The sequence below is a fragment of the Melozone crissalis genome, unplaced genomic scaffold (assembly GCF_028551555.1).
Source record: "Melozone crissalis strain CALT ecotype California unplaced genomic scaffold, PUWL_Pcris_2 ptg000042l_1, whole genome shotgun sequence".
In the NCBI taxonomy this organism is placed as follows: Eukaryota; Metazoa; Chordata; class Aves; order Passeriformes; family Passerellidae; genus Melozone; species Melozone crissalis.
In genome coordinates, this window is record NW_026535820.1 from 20,692,196 (window position 1) to 20,711,669 (window position 19,474).

Sequence of the window (19,474 nt, forward strand, 5' to 3'; positions counted from 1 at the left end):
TGGAGTCTGTTGAGATACATGATCTGGCCCTTGCAGTGTGTGCTTTGTAGAGGCTTCTCTGTGTGCCTGCCTACTGCCTGTGTCGGATTCCCAAAGTTAATACAGATATCCAAGCCAGGTTTTCATTTGTACCCATCATGAACATGTGCACCCAGAGGAGTATGTGTAACTCAGTCCTCAAATATTGCATCATCCACAATTTTTTCACCCAGAAATAAAAACTGCTTATTGGCATTAAAACTAACAATCATTTTTGTTACCTGTCTGCTTTCCTCCTTTTTCCCCCCACAGATTATGTGCCTTTGTTAATATATGGATTTAAAATTGAAGAGGAAGGGAGGAACGCAAACCTTGTTCCTGCGGCAGTCCTGGCTGATTCCAGTCAGTATTGAGTGCAAATGCCACTATAGGAGATTGTACACGAATTTCAAGAAAAGTTTGCCATATCATCCAGACATGCACGGAGCAGTTGTGCCATTATTTGGAATTATGTAATGAAGTCATGGAAGTCAATTTTCTACTCACATCAGCCCTCACAACTTCCATCACTGAAAACTGGAGTGTTAATTTAGTGCTTCCAATACCACCTTTTCAGTGACATTTATGAAGTGGCTGTAAAGTATTTGGAAAAATTTCCTAGATGTTATGATGTCCTGAGGTCCCAAACTAATCTGAAATTCTTACAATCCACACAGACATTGAATTATCTGAGAATTAGCCAGTTGTCCATCACAGATTCCACCAAGGAAGAAGCTGAGATGCAGAAGTAAGCTTCTATGTTGAATGATAAGACACCACATAGATTACATAATTTATGTGAAATCCCTGTGTGGTTTTTTCTGTCTTTGGTTTTTTGGATTTTTGGGGGTTTTTTGGTGGGGATAACTTGGTGGTGACTAAGGCATCTCTACACTCATCATGATTTTGGTCTTTACTACCTACATGCACACTCACGATATATTCTCTGCAACAGCACAGACAATTCCCAGTTGACAGAGCAGGGAAACTGATGACAAAAAGGGAAGAGAAGATGCCATATTGAATTATGTATCTGTGGATTCATAATTGATAAGCCTTAGAAAATGCCAGTATTGTGCTGGAGTTGAACTGCTCTGCATACAGGACATAATTTTATGAGCTCAGAAGGCCACACAAGAAACATGCCAAGTCATTGCAAAGCATTTCTGAAAAAAGTGAGCAATCATGGCTGTTGATGTTGGCCTTTCCCCTGCTTCATCTGCTGCTGCTCGTGGTGTTTGGTTCTTTCCCATGATGACTCAGACTGTAATGGGCCTCAGAAGAAAATCTCCTCTCACTCTGTTACCCTGAGCAGCCGGTCACCTACACTCAGAAGGACAGTGGCACAGTGGGACTATACACGGGAGGCAGTGGAAGATCACACTTTCTCCAGGGTGGGCCTGACAACGCAGGCAACTTCATTGGTGGTGTGTACAGAGCTGCATAGATATTGTATATCAAAAAATAGCATGCCCCCTGCAGCAGGGAGTCCTCTGTCTCCTACAAGAGTCAACTCCACATCCCCAGGAGCATAGGGATTTCCCCAGAGTACATGTGATTTCTCCAATATGGGACCATGGTCCATGTGACTTTGTTGAAGATACCACAGAAGTACAAGGCTGAGTACACTGCACAGAAACAACATTGCAAAACATCAGATGCAATCCTTAGCCAAAACATTGGTAATCTAATTTCAGGATAGCACAGCCTCCTTCAAACCTGCATATTACACCACTGCGAGAAAAAACACTGGAAAATTGTGACACAAGACAGAGAAAGAGAGCCAGCCCCAAAGTTTGTATTAACCACAGCATCACATCATGGTGACCCCTAGGAGTCAAATAGCCACTGTGGAAAATCTTTGTAGTACGCTTTTTAATCAGTTTTGCAGTGCTTAGAATTTTTTCTCTTTTCCCCCAGAAAATATATGTATACAGTCTGGGTTTTTTTCCTTTTTTTCAAGGTGATTTATTGCATTTCAACTGCTTTTTGCATCACTGGAATCAAAACGTGTAGATATTCTTTAGTATTTTATGTTTCTTCAGAAGGCTAACTCCTATGCAGCTTTTCTTACATTAAGTCTCAGAAAAAAGCTAACAGTGCATTCTAAGGAGGAATATTCTGGGCTAAAAATGCCCCAGGCAGCAAGTAAAAAAGTTATTCCATTCCCTACACTCTTTCTCCCCCAATTATTGTTAACCCCTATCGAAAGACCATATGCAGTGTAGTTTATGAAGTCCTAAACTACATGATCTAGGTGTCCTTTGTACTCTCTTCCTTTTGAAATCTAGTGTAAGTTTAATTTCTGTTTTGATTAGATTTTAAGGTTTGTTTGTGGTTTTCTTTTGTTTACCTTTTTCTTAATCAGTTTGACTGGCTTAATTTAAAGATGGGTTAAATCTTTTGAGTCTAAATTTGTTTTAAAAAAAATGAAGGACTGAGCTGAAATCTCCAGAAGCAAAACTTTACTGGGTTTCCACTCAGTTCCCTAAAGGAATGAGATGATTTTGTAATACCATTTATTTATGCCTCTTATTAACAATGCCTGGTTTAAATTTAAAAAAAAGTACAATACCAAAAATCCACAGTTCTTTGAAAAGCATGTTTTTTTACCATGTTTTTTTACTATGAATTTGTTATTATGTCTAACAGTTATGTCAGAAACTGATGGATGTTTGTTCTTTTTGACATTTGTACAAATGCATCTGTTATGACGCAACATTCCTGGCTCTGGTCCCTGACACTGCAGTTTCTAAAATATGTAGACATCTTCACATGCCCCCAAATTACTCAGTATCATTTAGTTTAAGTCTACTTGAATAAATTATTTGTTGGCTGCTGGGAGTCCTGTTTCTAAGCTTTCTTGAGTAATAAAAAATACCCCTAAGTTGGCAGGTTGGCTTCTGAACTAAGCAGTTTTGCTTCCTGGCTTTTCCTCAGATCTTGAGTTTGAACTCCCCTGTAAGACCTCATAAGTTAATAGCATTATGCAAAGCAGGCATGGATTCATTGCACACACACAGCTGATACAGAACCATATCCATGATCAACTGTGCCAGCCACTTCAACAGCATTCAAAGATGTTTTGGGGAAGGCAGGAGCAGAGCAAAATGCTACATCCTGCAGAAACTGGGCAAAACTTTTAAAGAAGCACATAACTTATCTGTCCTAGCTGAAGTGCAGGCACTGAGATGCTCCAGCACCACTTCCCAGTCAAACTGCAAGGGTGCATGGTGAGCAAGAAGCTCAGTTTTATGTTCAGGTGGATGCCAGCTGTGTCACCATGCCAGGCCAATCTACAGGGCTGTAGTTATCCCTTTCTTGTTACCCATCTACCTGAACGTGATCTCCAGTCACATCCGTGCATCTCTTTATAAAAAAAAATTCACTCCCTGTAACTTTGGCGCAACTAAAGATGCGATCCATCTCTGCTGCAGAAATTCATTGTTCGGAAGAGCCGCTTTGGGCTGACGGAGGTCGGGGACCTGTCTCCTGAGGACATGAAGAAGATCCGCTACCTCTCCCTGATCGAGCTCACGGCCTTCTACGACGCGCTGGGCGTGGAGCTGAAGAGGAACCGCGTGGAGAGGGTGCGGGGACGAGGTACTGTGTGTGGCAGCCCCTCTGCAGCCACCTTCGTGTCCATCAGCTGTGGAAGAAGGTGCTTCCGAGGCTCTGTTTCCTCCTTTTCACATTTGTTGTTGTTATTTTTAAGAGAATGGTCTTTTCGGAGTCCCTCTCACCGTGCTGCTGGAGAATGACCAAAAGAAGGTTCCTGGAATAAAAGTGCCCCTTATCTTCCAAAAAGTGAGTATCACTTGGCCTGCTTGGTCACTAGGATTTGCTTTTCCACCATTTGCATTGACACTCAAAGGAGTCATCGGATCAGAGAAGTTTTAGACTTTCAGGTGTCTAGAGACTGTCTGACTGAATATTAAGGTTTGAAAACTTTGTGACAAGGAGAGAAAATCTGTTCTTTTTTTGGCTGTTTATGTCTGGTGGGGACCTTTTTTGATTTTTGTAATTATGTGATACCACACAGGAAAAAAATGTCTTTCTGTTTCCCTTTTTCATTCAAATAGAGAGCCAAGCAAAATTATGTGTGTGCAGAAGAGGCAGAGATGAGTTGTTGTTTCAGGAGTTTTAATTTAACATTAATTCAAACCATAGATATTACTTGGCTACTGTTTGCAGAATGGAGGTGGTGTCTTCTGATTGAGGTTTGTATGACCAGACAATGGTATTTAAATGAGATATTGGGCCAGGGATATCCTGTGGATGTCTTGGAGGCAGGTACACAGACAAAGGTACACAGACACAAGTGTGCAGGTGCACAGATTTACACAGACTCAAAATGGCAACAGATTTCCTTGTAAATACTGACAAAAGAAGTGTTGGGGAATGTCACGGGAAACACTGACAAAACTTGAGTATTTACATGACTTTGTGATTAGCTCCACTGCTGCCCTATCAAGATAATATTGGAAATCAGAAGAATCAAGGCTAGGGCAGGAAGCAGATCTGGTGGTGAAAGTCCAGAGCTGTATGATTAAATGCTGCAATTTTTATTATTTTCCTCAGTGTTCAAAATTAAATAAAATCAAAGCTTTTTTTTTTTTTAATAACCAATTGGAGTGGAAAGTTTAGTCCTCTATTCACAGAAATATGAAAATAAAATATCCTGGGATCGTTTCCTAATCAGAGTTCTCAGTTCCAAAAAACCTATGTTATCTATAGACCTTTCCCTTGTGCCCCTTGGGGCACACTTAAACATTTCTCAGAGGTTATTTTTCCTTCAAAACACCATTGTGTTTAAGCATATCTGCTGTTTTATTATTATATTTATGTGTTAATTGTTCTATAGCAGTGCCAACTCTCAAGTCAAGGATAGAGGGGCCTATTGCATTAGCAGTTTTCTATACTGTGCATACTCCTTACTTCAGGGTCGAGACTATGGAGACAAATTAGGCAGATTTATTTATATGAACTGGCTGGATCTCATTAGCTGATTCCATAGAAATGTATCTTTTTCAGATTCGTTTCAAGGACACCTAGGTTGAAAAGAAAGTCAGGAGTATTTTTAAGCACTTCTGAGTATTTTCCTGGATTTTTTTGTCTCTTCTTTCAGCTGCTGCTCAAGCTTGAGGAAACAGGTTTGGAAACTGAAGGAATTCTACGGGTTCCTGGATCTGCCTCCAGAGTGAAGGTACACACTCAAGCCAGTTTTCTGTCTTCTGGACCACAGACTCTATGTAAAATAATACAGCATACACACAAATTCAGACTGCACATAAATACTGATCTGTGTAGCTCAGCATTCCTACTCCTGCCAGTGAAAGGTCAGGTTAGTTCCTGGGAACCAATAAATCACAGACCATTTGGTCTATTACTTTGATTTAGTTAACGTTCTATATAAAGCATAGAGGATGTTGAATGTGATTTTTCTCCACAAAACTTGGAGACATCCTTTCAGTTTATCTCTGTCATCCAGAATTGCTGTGATCTTATCTCTGTTTTAATTTATTTCAGAAATGCAGAGTCCCTAAACTGAGTGAACATCAGATAAAGATCTTATTCTCTGTCATTTTAACCTCTGTGTCATTTTGTTTTCCATTTATCGTCTGTGATCTCGCAATTTCATGATCCAAGTGAGAGAAATTTGGCCTCTGTTCACTGCTGGCAGCCTGAAGTACTGCATTTTCACAGGCTATTTGTGGGCTATGAACACAGTATAATTGGCACCCAATAACCTGACACTCTGGGCCAGTAATATTTGCAATTGTTTCTCCAGACCAACTTCATTCCAGGAGCTGGAGGAGGCAAATTAGAAAAACAAGACACTTTTTTGGTTGGTTGAGCTTTTTTCTGGGCTTAGTAGGGTCTATCTCTTTCCCAGATTTTTGCTTTTTTCCTTTTTTTTCCTTTTCCCTTAGGCTTCTTTTTTATCTGGTTTAAGCAACACTTTACAGTGCATCCTACTCCCACTTTTTCAGCTAGTTTTGTGTTTTGAGGCAAGAAGTCTCAACATTGTGGCAGCCGCACAAATGATGGGGGTTGCTAAATGATTGGGTGGGCTGAGGATCATAAAAAATGGCTGAATAAGAAGAAGCAGCATTACATGAAACATACCAAAGTTAGGCAGCAGCATCCCAGTTCCTTTGACTCCATGCGCTGATAAAAGTCACCAAAGCCTTGAAAAGTGCCACATCTTGCAGAAGGGAGCTCCTAACTTGCCCTGTACTTTTCAGCTTCCTCACTTTTTCATACAAATGATTGAATGTTATTTCACACAATCTCAATTTTTTCCAGTCTTTCCATGGAGATTACACAGCAGGGCTGTGCTCTAATTCAATTATTTTCATATTCTTTGCATACACTGCACTGTGTCTTGTTCACTTCTTTTTCACAACCTGTGTCCTGGAAGCTGCTATGAGATATGACTTCATATGCACCTCCTCCATACTAGGTGGTAAGTTAAACAGCCCATATAAAAGTTTTTAAATTATTTGAGTTTTGGTTTCATTTGCCCAACAAACCAATGAGCAAGAGAGAGATTTTTTTCAAAGCAGATCCAGATTTCTTCCTTCAAAAGCCTTCATACATTATTATGACATTAGGACCTAAGGGCATTCCAACTTTATTTCAGTCTTGTTTGGAGTAACAAAAGGCATATGGAAATGATTAAAGGTTGCTCTTCTATGAAACAAAGACTAGAAGTGAATACAAGTTTTCCTCTGTAACAAAAGCTGCAGTGAACCGAAACTGTATGATAGTCTAGTGAAGGATCAGTCATGTTAAAAAAAAAATTGTAGCACATATTTTAAAAATATTAGATGCATACAGAGATACATGTATACAAGGCAGGGGAGGGAGGGAATTGAGTGTATAAAATACATCCTTACCCGTGTGGAGAGAGAGATATATATATATAACTGGATATATATATATAACTGGATATATATATATATAAAAAATGTTTATGTTTCCAAAATCTTGCATTCTGTTTTTGTGACTTTTTCCCAGTTCTCAGCAGAGAAATGTGGAGTAGAATTCTGTCCTCTTGTGCTTTTGATGAGGTGAGGATTTCTGTTCCACATTTCCAGTCAGCTACAGGAGAGAATTCAGTCTAGGTGTTTGTATTGATTATGTGCAAAGGATGTGAATACAGGGGAAGCTGAGATAGCCCAGATTAAAACCAGTAAAATGTGCTAGTCAAAATGAGACTGTAGCATTTTATGCCAAATCCTGAACGACTTTCTACTTCCGTTTGTGCAGCCATTCTACTTCATTATGTGTGACTGTACTTGATAGGTAATTTCCTTCCATTCATGTGAGACATGGCAAGCAGAATTCATTTCTAAAAGCTTTTCTGCCTGAATGGACTGGATGTTTTGCATAATATTAAAGTACAACTGACAAAATCATGATCCAAAACCAAATATTTGCTACAGATACATTTTGTCATAAATGGTCTCATAAAAAGCAGCAACAAACTTCCTATGGATAGGACAGTGTTTGGCCAGTAATAATTGTGAAAGCTGCATTATTTATGGACATCCTTATGTGAAAATACTGTCCTTCAATCTTTTTAACTCAACAATTTTTTGAGGAGCTTGCAATTTTTTGAACAATAATCTGGGTTTGAAGCCAAATCCTGTTCCTACTAGGAGCCTTGCTGAGTATTTCCCTTTCACATACGTGTTTTGAACACTGGCTAGTGACCCTCCAGAATTTAACTCACCTCTGTTATGGAGCAGGATGCTGCCATTGTAGAACAGGGGGGTTAAATGGGAACCCAAAATGGTATCATCATCAATTCTATCTTAAACCTCTCCTGTGTTTTTAGAGGTTTAGGGAGGTTTTTTATGCATTAAGGTTTTTTCTGAGAGTAAGTAATGGTTTTGAATCTTTATTTTTCTACAATTTGACCAAATCTAACTATAATTATCCCAACATTAAACTTCCTTTCAAAGATGGAGAGACCTGAATTTTAAGCCATTTGCTCAAGGCCCATGGATTCAGAGTATCTAGCAAGTTCACTGGCAGTGAGGAGGAAACACTACTCCTTTGTGACTTTAGGTCAAAACCTCAGGAGAGTGTTTTAAACAAAATAACTCAGTTAGCTGTGCTAACTGAGTTTTCTGCTTCTAGTTCCAAGACATTGCACAAAATGCCTTGCTTAAGGTGGTTCGAATTTGCAGAAGTCTAGTAGCTGTAGGAAACTAAATTTAGCCTGGGTTGCCAAATATCTGCAGGAACTTGACTTGTTAACCTGCTCTGAGCTCCACGTGGCTGTAACTGGGTTAGGGCTGATTTAGTTCAAGTGCTGTACAAACCTGTCTGCTGCTTGTAATGGGCTTTCTGAAGTGATCACAAATTACTGGATCAACAGCAATGATTGAAAGCCAAATGTTTCTTTTATTTTTCAGAATCTCCATCAAGAACTTGAGGCAAAATTTTATGAAGACACTTTTGACTGGGACCAAGTACGAAATAATGATGCAGCAGGACTGCTAAAAATGTTTATAAGAGAACTCCCCAGCCCGCTCTTCACAGTAGAATATCTGCCTGCATTCATCACACTCGTAGAAAGTATGTAGAAATTGAGTTAGTATGGACTGATAATATGATAAAATGCAAGTGTAGACATTACTTTTTTTTCTCTCTCTGAAGTATATAGAGAAAAGTCAGGTAATTTTTTTCTCCCTCTGAAGAATAGAGAAAAACAGACCCAGTGCTTTGTCTAAACGTTTTCATTTTTTGCAAAGTTTTGTTTTCAAATGAGAAAGGTGTCTGCATTCAGCTAATAGCACAGGCTTGTTATGTGAACAAAACAACTGTTTAATGTAAAGTTTGGAACCTCTGAGTAAACTGAGTAGTGACTTTCATGTATAGACTCTGATTCACATTAACTGTAGGTTTCACAAATGAAAATTTCTGCAAGGTAAACTCAAATCACTGTCCTTTATCTACTGGACCTACTGGACCTATTTTATTTCTGTTAAAGTTTATATTGAGGTCAGAACATTGGTACAGAGATATGTGTGAGCACAGAAAGGTTCAGGCAGCTGGGTTTTGTTTCCAGTGTACATACACCCTCTCAATCTCAGTACATTTTGTTCATTTCTCTTCCAGGAAGAATGCAATTGTACCTTGCCATACCTATGACTTCACTGTAAAGTCACTCAAGCTAGGACAGACTGAATTTATTAGCAAATTGGTACAGAAAACTTTACATAAGGTCGCAGTCATGCTTTCAATGTCTCCATGAGTAGCTTAAAGGGCAGAAGGAGGTGACCTCTCTCCATAAACTTCACATACCTGAGTGTGTGTGGACTCCTTATGAGTCCCAGGCTGCATGCAGTTACAATGGCTCAGCAGTTTGGAGAAGACTGACCAGGAGATGTCTGTGCAGAATAAAGTGACCTTATTCCCTACAACAAATACACAGATACCTAAGATAAACTAGCTAGTACTGAAAAATACTGGATTGTTACTATGTAGATAGAATTTTATAGCGCCTTGTGCAACAAAGATCCAAAATGATGAGAAAAAATCCATTCATTGAAGTGATTTTTTATTTTATGGTTAATCAACACCTAAGCATGCTAGTCTCGACCAGGCACTAGCTGGTATGTCTAGAACTGCTGACACACAAGGTTTTTAGAACAAACCAATTGCAGTTGGGATTTCAAAAGCATTAATTATTCATGTCCTTAGAAATCTCCAAGATCAAGTTACAACTACAAGCTTTGCATCTGTTGATCATGCTGATGCCTGAAGCCAACAGAGACACAGCCAAGGTAAGTTCTTCATTTGTAATCACCTGCCATCTGTGGTGCTTTTGACCTTTAAGTGAGAGACTCATTTTTTTCAGATGCTACACTAGGAAAGTGTTCATCTGTGTTTTTTGATGATTTCCCTGAAAAGATGTTCAAATTTCCTGGCTGTCATTTCTTTTACAAGCAATTAAGAAATAGTTGCTGGGGGTATCCAGCTGCTGGATCTCAGGCATCATTATTATGGAACACTCATTTCAAAGAGCCATATTCCTCACTTTGTTTGGACAAAGGAGGTCCAGTTTCTGGATTTTCTGTGCAGCTGAAATTCTCCAGGATGAATTTGAAAGAGAAGCTACCCTGTAGGAGCTTGCCTAGTGCACTCCTGGTACTGGAAGGGCTTTCAGGGCACTGGGCCAGACTGCATCATGTAGTGCAAAGTAAAAGCACGTATCTGCAGCACAGATGTCAGGAGCTCACCCTCAGCTGGCTTGCCTTACAAACCCATGCCCACCACCATGTCCTGCTTCCTGATACAAACACAGTAGCTACAAGCATTTTGGATGCTTGGGAACTCCCAGATCTGACTGCAGCTGTGTCCTGACCCTAAGAGACACTGGTTGCCTCTTGGGCCTGTTTCCACATCAAGGAAACCTGAGTGAATAAGCTTCCTGGGAACCTCCAGACATTTCACCAGGTCCCCTGCTCATCAGGACCATGCCGGTCTCTCACCTCTGAAAGCCTTTCACTAGTCAGTTTAGATACAACCTTATAGGTTCAGATGCCTTCTTTACTTGAATTTATTTACATAGTAACAAGGGACAAGACCAACAAATGTCTTCAAAGTACCTGGAGGTCTGATAGTGCTCTGTAAAGAATGGGGGCTGTTTCTGTTACCAAAATACATTTGAGTATAGAGCTGCATATGTAAAACACATGCTAGAGGAGTACCCTTAATTATTACTCTATTATTAATTATGCTTCTGTACAAAAATATAAGTGATGATGAAACTCTGCAAATCTCCACTCTCTAATGAGGTTTTAGAAACTTCTCCAGCAGAGTTTCTATTTTGTAATTCTTGGGTTTGTAAAAATGTTTTAATTGCTATGTCAGGGTACAAAGACAGTGTTTTAATGGTATGCTTTTCATGGTGTAACCAAGAGGCAGCTAATACCTGTCATGGTTTAAGCCTAGCCAGCAACCAAGCACATGCACCTCCTCTCTCCCTCCCTCATCAGTAAGATGAAGGAGAGAATAAGTGTAAAAGCTGGAAAATTAATGACTTAAGTGTAATTTAATAGGAAAACAAAGGCTGTTCATGAAAGCAGAGCGAACAAAGGAACTCACCACTTCCCATGGACAGGCAGGTGTTCAGCTGTCACCAGGGGAGCAGGGCTTGATCTCATTTATGTAACAGTTGGGAAGACAAATGCCATCACTCCAAAAGTCCCCCCCTTCCTTCATCTTCGTCCCACCTTTTTACACTGAGCATGATGTCCCATGGTCTGGAATATGGTCACCTGTCCTGGCCATGTTTCCTCCTGATTTCTCATGCTTCTCAGCAATGTGGCAGTATGAAAATCAGAAGAGGGCTTGGCTCTAAGGAAGTCCTAACCAGCAGTAACAAGAAAAATCTATATTATAAACACTGTGTTCAGCAAAAGTCCCAAACATAACCCCATACCAGTCAGTGTGAAGAAAATGAACTCTACTCCATCTAAAGCCAGCACACACAGCCATTCCTTCTTTCCTCCCGCCTCCCAGTGGGATGGGTGAGAAAATCTGAAAAAAAAGTGAAATTAATGGGTTGAGACAATAACAGTTTAATAGGACAGAAATGAATGGGAAAATAATAATGATTAATTAGAACACACAAAACAAGTGGTGCACAATATAATTTTTCACCACTCACTGACTGATGCCCAGCCAGTTCTTGAGTAGTGGGCCAAGACCAGCTTTCCCCACAGTTTAGATACTGAGCACAACAATGCCATGTAGTATGGAATATCCCTTGGGAGTCAGCTGGCCAGGCTGTGTCCCCTCCCAAGTCCTTGTGCAGCCCCAGCCTCCTTGCTGGCAGTGCAGCATGAGAAGCTAAGCATGAAGTAAACACTGCTTAGCAACAGCTAAAACATCAGTGTGTTATCAACATTATTCTTATCCTAAATCCAAAACACAGCCCTGTACCAGATACAAGGAAGAAAATTAACTCTATCCCAGCCTGAAACCAGAACAATATTGTAGAAGGAGTCATTGGTAGACGCTAACTCTAATCACAGCTGCAGTCTGTGCTGTTTAATCATTCAAGCAAAATTCTGAACAAACTACCCAAAAGGGGAAATTAATTTCCTTGGACTCCGCCAAGCATGTGCAGAAGTAACATCAATGGGCAACCACTTAGCTCTTCTTGCTTTTGTTATCCCAGAATAAAAGTTTGAGGGTTTCTGGCAGAAATTTCAGGTTGTATTGCATGTGGGACTGGTGCAGATTTGGAGAGACTAATCACCCCAAGTGACTGTGACATAAAAAGCATTGGTTAGATGCATCAAAATGGACACTTGGTAATCTATGAAGAAAGTAACTATTCCCTTGCAATACGTGTACATCTTACCTCTAGTATAGGATTCAGAGCCTTACTGTGGACACTGCATTTGCCTTATAAATTTGGGATTATTGTCTAAGTGATAGATATTTATTAATGTGTGTTTTGATAACATTAACTGTTCCTCTGTGGTTGACAAAGGTTGTTGTAACAACAAATATCAGAGTAATCCAAATACTATGAAAAAACCACTAAATTTCATTTCCAAGTGCAGATGTAGCAGCCAGACATGTGCATTTGAAATGCTGCATTTCAAAAGTAAATTATTTCCTGAAATTAAACAAGTACTGTTTTCTTCCAGGCCTTTCTTCAGTTCCTGAAGAAGGTGGTTGCTAACGAAGGGAAAAACAAGATGAGCTTGTGGAACGTGTCTATGATTGTTGCACCAAACCTCTTCATCTACAAAGGGAAACGCGCAAACCAACAGGAAATGCAAGCAGCCGCCACCACCGCGCACATTGTGCGGCTTCTGATCCGGTACCAGGACATCCTGTGGACTGTGAGTACTGCTGGTTCCCCCTTGATGGTCCCATTTCAGTGCAGGACATGTGCAGAAATCAGAATAAACGCACCTTCCAAGGAGAAACAGTTTCTTTGGAAACTGACTGGAGTCTTCCATATCTAGAATGAGGCACCCTGGCAGATTTTTCTGGATTGAAAAAATTACTTATCTTACTTATCTAAGACATCTATTTTAGCATCAATTGCCTTCTGGAAGTCCCTCTCCCACACCATTGTTTATACAGAGTGATGCATAGAAGAATTATTTCATCTGGATGTGTAGGTGATACGTCTAAACTTGAATGTGATTAGATGTCTGTTTAAAGTCTACCCCACAATAAAATGGGGCAAAAGTGTGTACAGCTTTTTGGGCTTCTGAAGGTTGGCCCAAAGATATTGACAGTCTCAGCTTATTTGCTCATAACAGAGGGAGAGTATAATGGGGGTTGCAAAGACTACCTCCGAATAAAGCTCCTGCAGCTGCAAACATCACTTTAAAGTTTCATATGGCATGAAAGACAATCTACAGTTTCACCAAAGGATAACTGTAGGTTGTTAGAGGAAGCTACTGATTGCATTATCTTCTAGGAATAAACAGAGTTTCTGCTGCCTAAAATTTGGTGCTCTTCTAAAAATGCAACACAATTGGGAAAAATTACTGTATATTCTCAGATCTGGTTTTCTCCTCCTAGGTCCCATCCTTCCTGATTTCCCAAGTGAGAAAAATGAATGAGGCAGCCATGAACAACAGCAAGAGACAGCTGATGTTTGACAAAGGAGTGAGAAAACTTTTGAGGAGAAAGACCATGGAACGGGAGAGACCTGAAAGACCAGAGGTGTGATAAAAACATCAGGTTTCAGAGCAGCTTAAACAGCCTACCTCCTTTATCTCATGAAAGATTCTGGGTGTGGGGAGGAAATTTTGCCATACAAAATAAGCTGATTTGAGAATTGTGTGAAAGGTGTCTTGAAAGGTGTGCTTCCCAGTCTAACACTCTGATAAGACAAAGTTTTGGGACTTGATTGAGAAGAGGTAAGAAAGGCAGAATGATTTCCAGCAGCCAAAGCTGCCAAGCTGGTTTTCAACCTGTTCCATAAGAAATGGTTATATGTGGACTGCCCCTGGCAGCAGTGATTTGTAGATATTCAACAAATGCATGGATCTGTTGATGAATAATAGAGTGATCCATATTAGGATCTATTGCATTTATCCATGTCCTGGTACAGGCCACTTGATACTCTTCTTGCAAGATTTAGTCTTACAGCTTGCACTAACTTTGTAAGCAGAGAGAAAGTTCAGTCTGCCTACCATAGACACCTAAACTGTGCCTTAATGTGCTCTGTGAAGTAGATTGTATTGTTATTCCCTGTATAGTCAGAGGAGAGAGGTGGACACTTTTGAGGATTTCCAGGGCTCCAGTAGCAGTTTGGACTTAAGAAAATCTGATAGAAAAACCTTTCTTTGAAGGTCTTAAAGCCACCAATTTTAATCTACTGCCTAGAAACTTACTTGGAGTATCCTGCTTTGATAGGCAACTAAAACTATCTTACATATTAAGTGCAACATAAATTTGGGCAACAAGACATATCATTTCTCTGTGCACAACCTACACAGTCCCTATAGCAACTTACATGTATTTCCATGTAGTAACTAATACCCTGGAGAGGAAGTATTTAGAGTCTTCCATGAAGACTCCTTAACAGAAGGAAGGCTGGTCAATTATAAGAGAAGTAATCAAGGAAATGGTGAAGAACTCTGTAGTTGTAGAAGAATAGTCTTGAAGAACAAAAGAAAAGACAAATTAGGAAGGAATGATATCACAAGGTTATGAGAACCAGAGAATGAGCCACTATTACAGGCAAGAGAGAAAATGCAGAAGGTAATGTGTGGGGGAAAATGTAGAAAGATAAATGTTAAGTATGAATGGTGAATACATTCTAATTCACCTTTCTCAAGAATTTGCCACCACTGACTGAAGTATTTTAGGTAGGGTAGGACATACATTGGTGCTCCAGATGGAGACAGAGATGTTTGTTTAAAATGGCAGTGTAGACTACTGTGCTGCACAGTTAATTTCAGCGTGGGATGAACACAGATAGACTCCTTCTCTGAGGAGAGTCCATTACTGAAGTCATTGCACCTTTGGGAAGACAAGTCCATTGATCAGAGTAATTGGCTTTACATCTAATAAAAATGAGGGTAGCCATTGCAAGGAGCTGAAATATGAAGGGTAAATTGGAGGCAGACTCTGTTTGGATAACTGAGTTTAATGTTGAGAGCACTTAACGCAATCCCCAGGTCTCAGATGTTCTAAATTACACAGAGACAGAGACTGGAGAGACTATTGTGTTCTGGTCAGCATGGTATTAACTGGATTAGAACTGGAATGCAAACCTTGCTAATTGATTTATCCACCATTAATCATGGAAGAGTGCATAAACTTCATAGATGATCATTTGAACCCTACACAAGGTCAAATTTCAAATTAACAGAAACCATATGGTACTTGATGTTTTACTGTACACACACTTCAATCTGGTTGAAGTTATAGGAAGCAGAAACAGAGAACTGAATTTTTATGCCTCAGGAGAATTTCATCTTTAGAAGGAAAACCAGATATTCTTAATAATTTTTATGTTTTTAAATAAGCAGCGGGTTCACTGACCACTGTTAACAGAAATAAGTTAAAGTTACAATTCAAGGGCTTTACCCTGTGTGCATTTATGTGCTGCTTACCAAAGAGTTTGTGTCTTTGTGTTGTATCTGATTTGTGTCCATGAATTTGCATTTGTATGACTGTAAATGTCTTTTGAATAGTCAAGAGAATGCATGACAGTGAATTTTGCAAGCAACCTCAAATGAGGTTGCAGAACAGCTTCCAAATTGAGCTAGAGCAATATTTGCCTTAGACTTACTCTATTGAATATTGATTTTAGGGAGCTGTCACTTTCCCTCCATACTTGCAGTCTGACATACCCGAGGGGGTGATAAGAGTTTATGCTCCACTGCATTCAAAAGTCTCTATGGCAATTCAACTCAACAGCCAAACAAAAGCCAAAGACATCCTGGCTCGATTCCACTGTGAAAACAGGTGGGTAAAGCAGAACATTTTGTTTTTCCTGAATAACAATGTCAGAACTACAAAGGAATAGATTCCTCCCTCTTCAAAGATTCATTGTGTTACAATAACTCTTTTTCTAATCTAAAATTGCTGATTTATGGTTATGTCAATCAAAGAAATTTTAACCACTTATCTTATCCTTTTTATTCTCCTTAATAACTGGCTCCTATACAGAATCAATCTGCCCTCCCTTATACCACTAATAAAAATGTACATTAAATGTATATTTTATAGACTTGCCACATAGAGAACCCAAAGGGATTGTTTTACATCTCTCCATAAGTCTAGAATGTTTTTATTTCTGTAAAGTAATAATTATTAACAGCTATGGGAGATGGTAAATTGTGTCTGAAAGTCTTTTCTGCAAAGTCTTCCCATGTTACCACATAATTCTGTTCTTTGAATAAATAATATAAAATGAATAATACAGAAGGTTTGGCTGATTGTGATGCAGAAATCTGCCTCTGTGGCAGATTCTTTATTCTGTAGTGGTCCATTTGGTAGAACTTGTTGGTTTTAGTAAGGCAATTCACAGGGGAAAAAATGTCAAACTTTAGCTTACCATAGATGGTGGATGATGAGGCAGTGGTGAAGGACAAACTGAAAGGTTTTTTTCTATCCTAGCTGTGGATCATCACAGAATGTGAGAGGCCAGATCCAAAGTTTACATGAAATTGGAGGAAATATAGGTAGGTCTCGATTTTGAAAATTAATTCTTAATTTCCTTAACCTCCTAAAAATACCTCAGGCCAGCAATGTTTTGACACAGCTGGGTCTCTCCTACCCTCCAGTCCATTTGGAGGAAAGGAGCCTGACCCAAAAGCTGTTAGAATCCATGTCATCATTTATTCCAACTCCAGAGTGACAGGAGGGGTACCCCAGGAGAGAACGAACCCGGCGGCTGGATCTCAGCAGCACTTCTTACAGTCTTTCCAAATTCATCTGACCTTTTGCTTTTACCTCTCTCACTCTTGTAACTGAACATTTTTCCATGGTTAAGAGATCCTTGGTCTTCCTCTTGCAAGCACATTCCACCTTGCTGTCAAGCATTTTTCCAAGATCTCTTTCTTTCTTACTGTATGCAAGTGTTAACCTCCCTCAAATAAAGACCTACAGAAATGTGAATTCAGCCCCTGCACGTATAGGTGTTCTCTACTCACATTAATCTGTGTGCTTTATAAAGATTGCAAATTCCTTGCAATAGGGTTTTTGTCTTCTTCACTTTCATGCAGTGACACTTCTTATAACAACAGTGGCCCACAAGATTCTGGCCTGAAGGTCAAAAAACATATTTTAATTTGATATTACACAATGCTTTCTCTTCTTACTCTCTCCTTTCTCTGTTCATGTCAAAATTCTGGATACTGTGTTGGAGTCAGTTGTGAATTACCTGATTAGATAATTCCTTATTTCTTCTAGATTCAGCTCTAAAGACTTTCTGCAAACTTACTACAAAACATCACAGACTTACTTCAGCAGCAATCAGGAATCAGTCTTTATTACTGATAAAAAAAACCTACATTGGATTAGTGATTTGTTTTGCCTGTCCAAACAGGATGACCAACTGATGCTAAAACAGAAAAATGGTCCTAAAGACCTTGTGAAACAATCCTAAATATTCCTACCATGGTCTTCCAAAAAATTGGGACATTTAATTTGCATCTTCATTTAAAATAATTTTTTTTTATAGTCCTAGATCCTTCAGGGTACCTTAGTCCACTGATTATGCATTAATTCATTTCTATTGCTTTCACTTGAATAAAATCATTAGGACCCCAATGACCTCATAAGTAACCATACAAAAATTTTACCATAATCTTGTGTCACAGCAAAGTAACCTTACCAGTGAAATTACTTCATTACGCCATGTAAATGCAATATAGTCCAACAAATCAACTTAACTCTAGAATTTATTGCCTTATTACTCAGCTAAGAGGCACAAAATCCTCATTCAGGCAAAGGCAGCCACAACTTCCCAATCACCAGCTAATGAAACAGCCAAAGTGCAAAGGATTTTTTTTTTTAATTAGCAAATTGGCAACTCCCAAAAACCTTGTTAAGAGTCCCTGTATTTCTCTCCAAGATCCTACTGTATGGGAACACATTGTTTACAGAGCTACTTTTTCAGCATTTAAAAATAGTGTAGAAGTCAGAAAGTTGTAATTCCAGCTCAGTAAATCCAAAGAAATAAACCCCCCCAAACTGCAGCACTTACATTTACAGTGTTGTTGATGCTTCTGAAGATACCATATTCACCATTTGACTAAATGTCTTGTCCATTACTCAGTGTAATGCAGGACATCCTGTCTGGAAGTGGCAGTAAATTCATGACTGTCAGAGAGTAAAATCACTGGCAAATTTACCAGAGGCCCTCTCTGTATCCAGGCAAGATGTTAGCTGGATGGACACACCAAACTAGGCTTGCTGTGTGCAGGTCAGAGAAACATTCAAGGACATTTTAACACAGCTCTGTCCCTGTGTGCTCAGAACATCTTATGATTCATGGCTGACAATTTCCTTTCCAGGTCAGCACTGTTTGGATCCAGATGCATTCATGCTAGATGTCTACCGTGCAAATCCTCAGGCAGAATGGGTGATAAAACCAAAAGCCAGCTGAAGCAGAAGGCAGCAGTGTACTGGACAAAAGCCACATGGACAAGAGTGATGCCTGTCATTTTAAGCAGCTCTTGCAGAGACATAACAAAATGGTATCCACAGGACATCATTCCTTCCTACTGTACTGTCCAGCTGATGGTCAGCACATAGGACTTTTGGTATTCCAGCTTCCAATCCATCGGAAAAATATCACATTAGTTATGCTTCCATATGGATTACACTTGTGCCAGCTGGCCCAGGAGGTGAGGAGGGCAGACCAAGGTACGGTGTTCGTTTCCTGACCGGGTGTTAGAACAATTTTTGGAAATAATGCAGTGGCATCAGATGAATGAAACACTACTGACCACAGCATGACACAGGAGCATGACAGACCTTGGAGCAGGGAAGGTGTCTGTCAGGCATGGAAGGTGGGAGCTCAGCATGCAGCAATGCCAGACAGCTGTGTGAGAACCAAACCTTTCTCTTGGAAGTGAACCCATAGAGTGTGTGTTACTGCAGTGCTTGTGTCTCTCAGTCACTCCTCGTGAGTACCTGGTGCTGGGGGAGGGAGGCAGGAGGAACTACAGACAGCTGTACTGCTCCGTGTACATACCACTGTATATCTCACTACCAGTCTTCCAAAATCATCTGTCTGGATCCCTCAGCTGTATGCAATTGTAATGGCACAAACCACACTCCCCTCCCTTCCCCTGTCACACAAGTTTCAGGAGAAAAAGGCTGGGTGAGGAGGGGCATATGCCCCTAGCTCTGCCTTTTACTTGATACTCTCAGAATTAAATCTGTGTAATGCCACACTATGAGATGTGTTAATGGTGCCACTTACAGTCATCACCTT

The 19,474-nt window shown here is 39.8% G+C and overlaps 1 protein-coding gene across 1 annotated transcript in view; it reads left to right on the forward strand.

The window, feature by feature from the left end:
• ARHGAP28 (Rho GTPase activating protein 28) overlaps positions 1–18,710 on the forward strand; it is a 72,285-nt gene extending 53,575 nt beyond the window's left edge. The window contains exons 6-15 of the mRNA XM_054285047.1: positions 3,456–3,621; positions 3,734–3,825; positions 5,147–5,224; positions 8,448–8,610; positions 9,739–9,821; positions 12,702–12,899; positions 13,594–13,737; positions 15,839–15,993; positions 16,648–16,712; positions 18,549–18,710. Of these exons, the coding sequence (XP_054141022.1) occupies positions 3,456–3,621; positions 3,734–3,825; positions 5,147–5,224; positions 8,448–8,610; positions 9,739–9,821; positions 12,702–12,899; positions 13,594–13,737; positions 15,839–15,993; positions 16,648–16,712; positions 18,549–18,640 (1,236 nt within the window). The 3' untranslated portion in view covers positions 18,641–18,710. The remainder of the gene's footprint in view (positions 1–3,455; positions 3,622–3,733; positions 3,826–5,146; positions 5,225–8,447; positions 8,611–9,738; positions 9,822–12,701; positions 12,900–13,593; positions 13,738–15,838; positions 15,994–16,647; positions 16,713–18,548) is intronic.
• Positions 18,711–19,474: the final 764 nt, after the last annotated feature.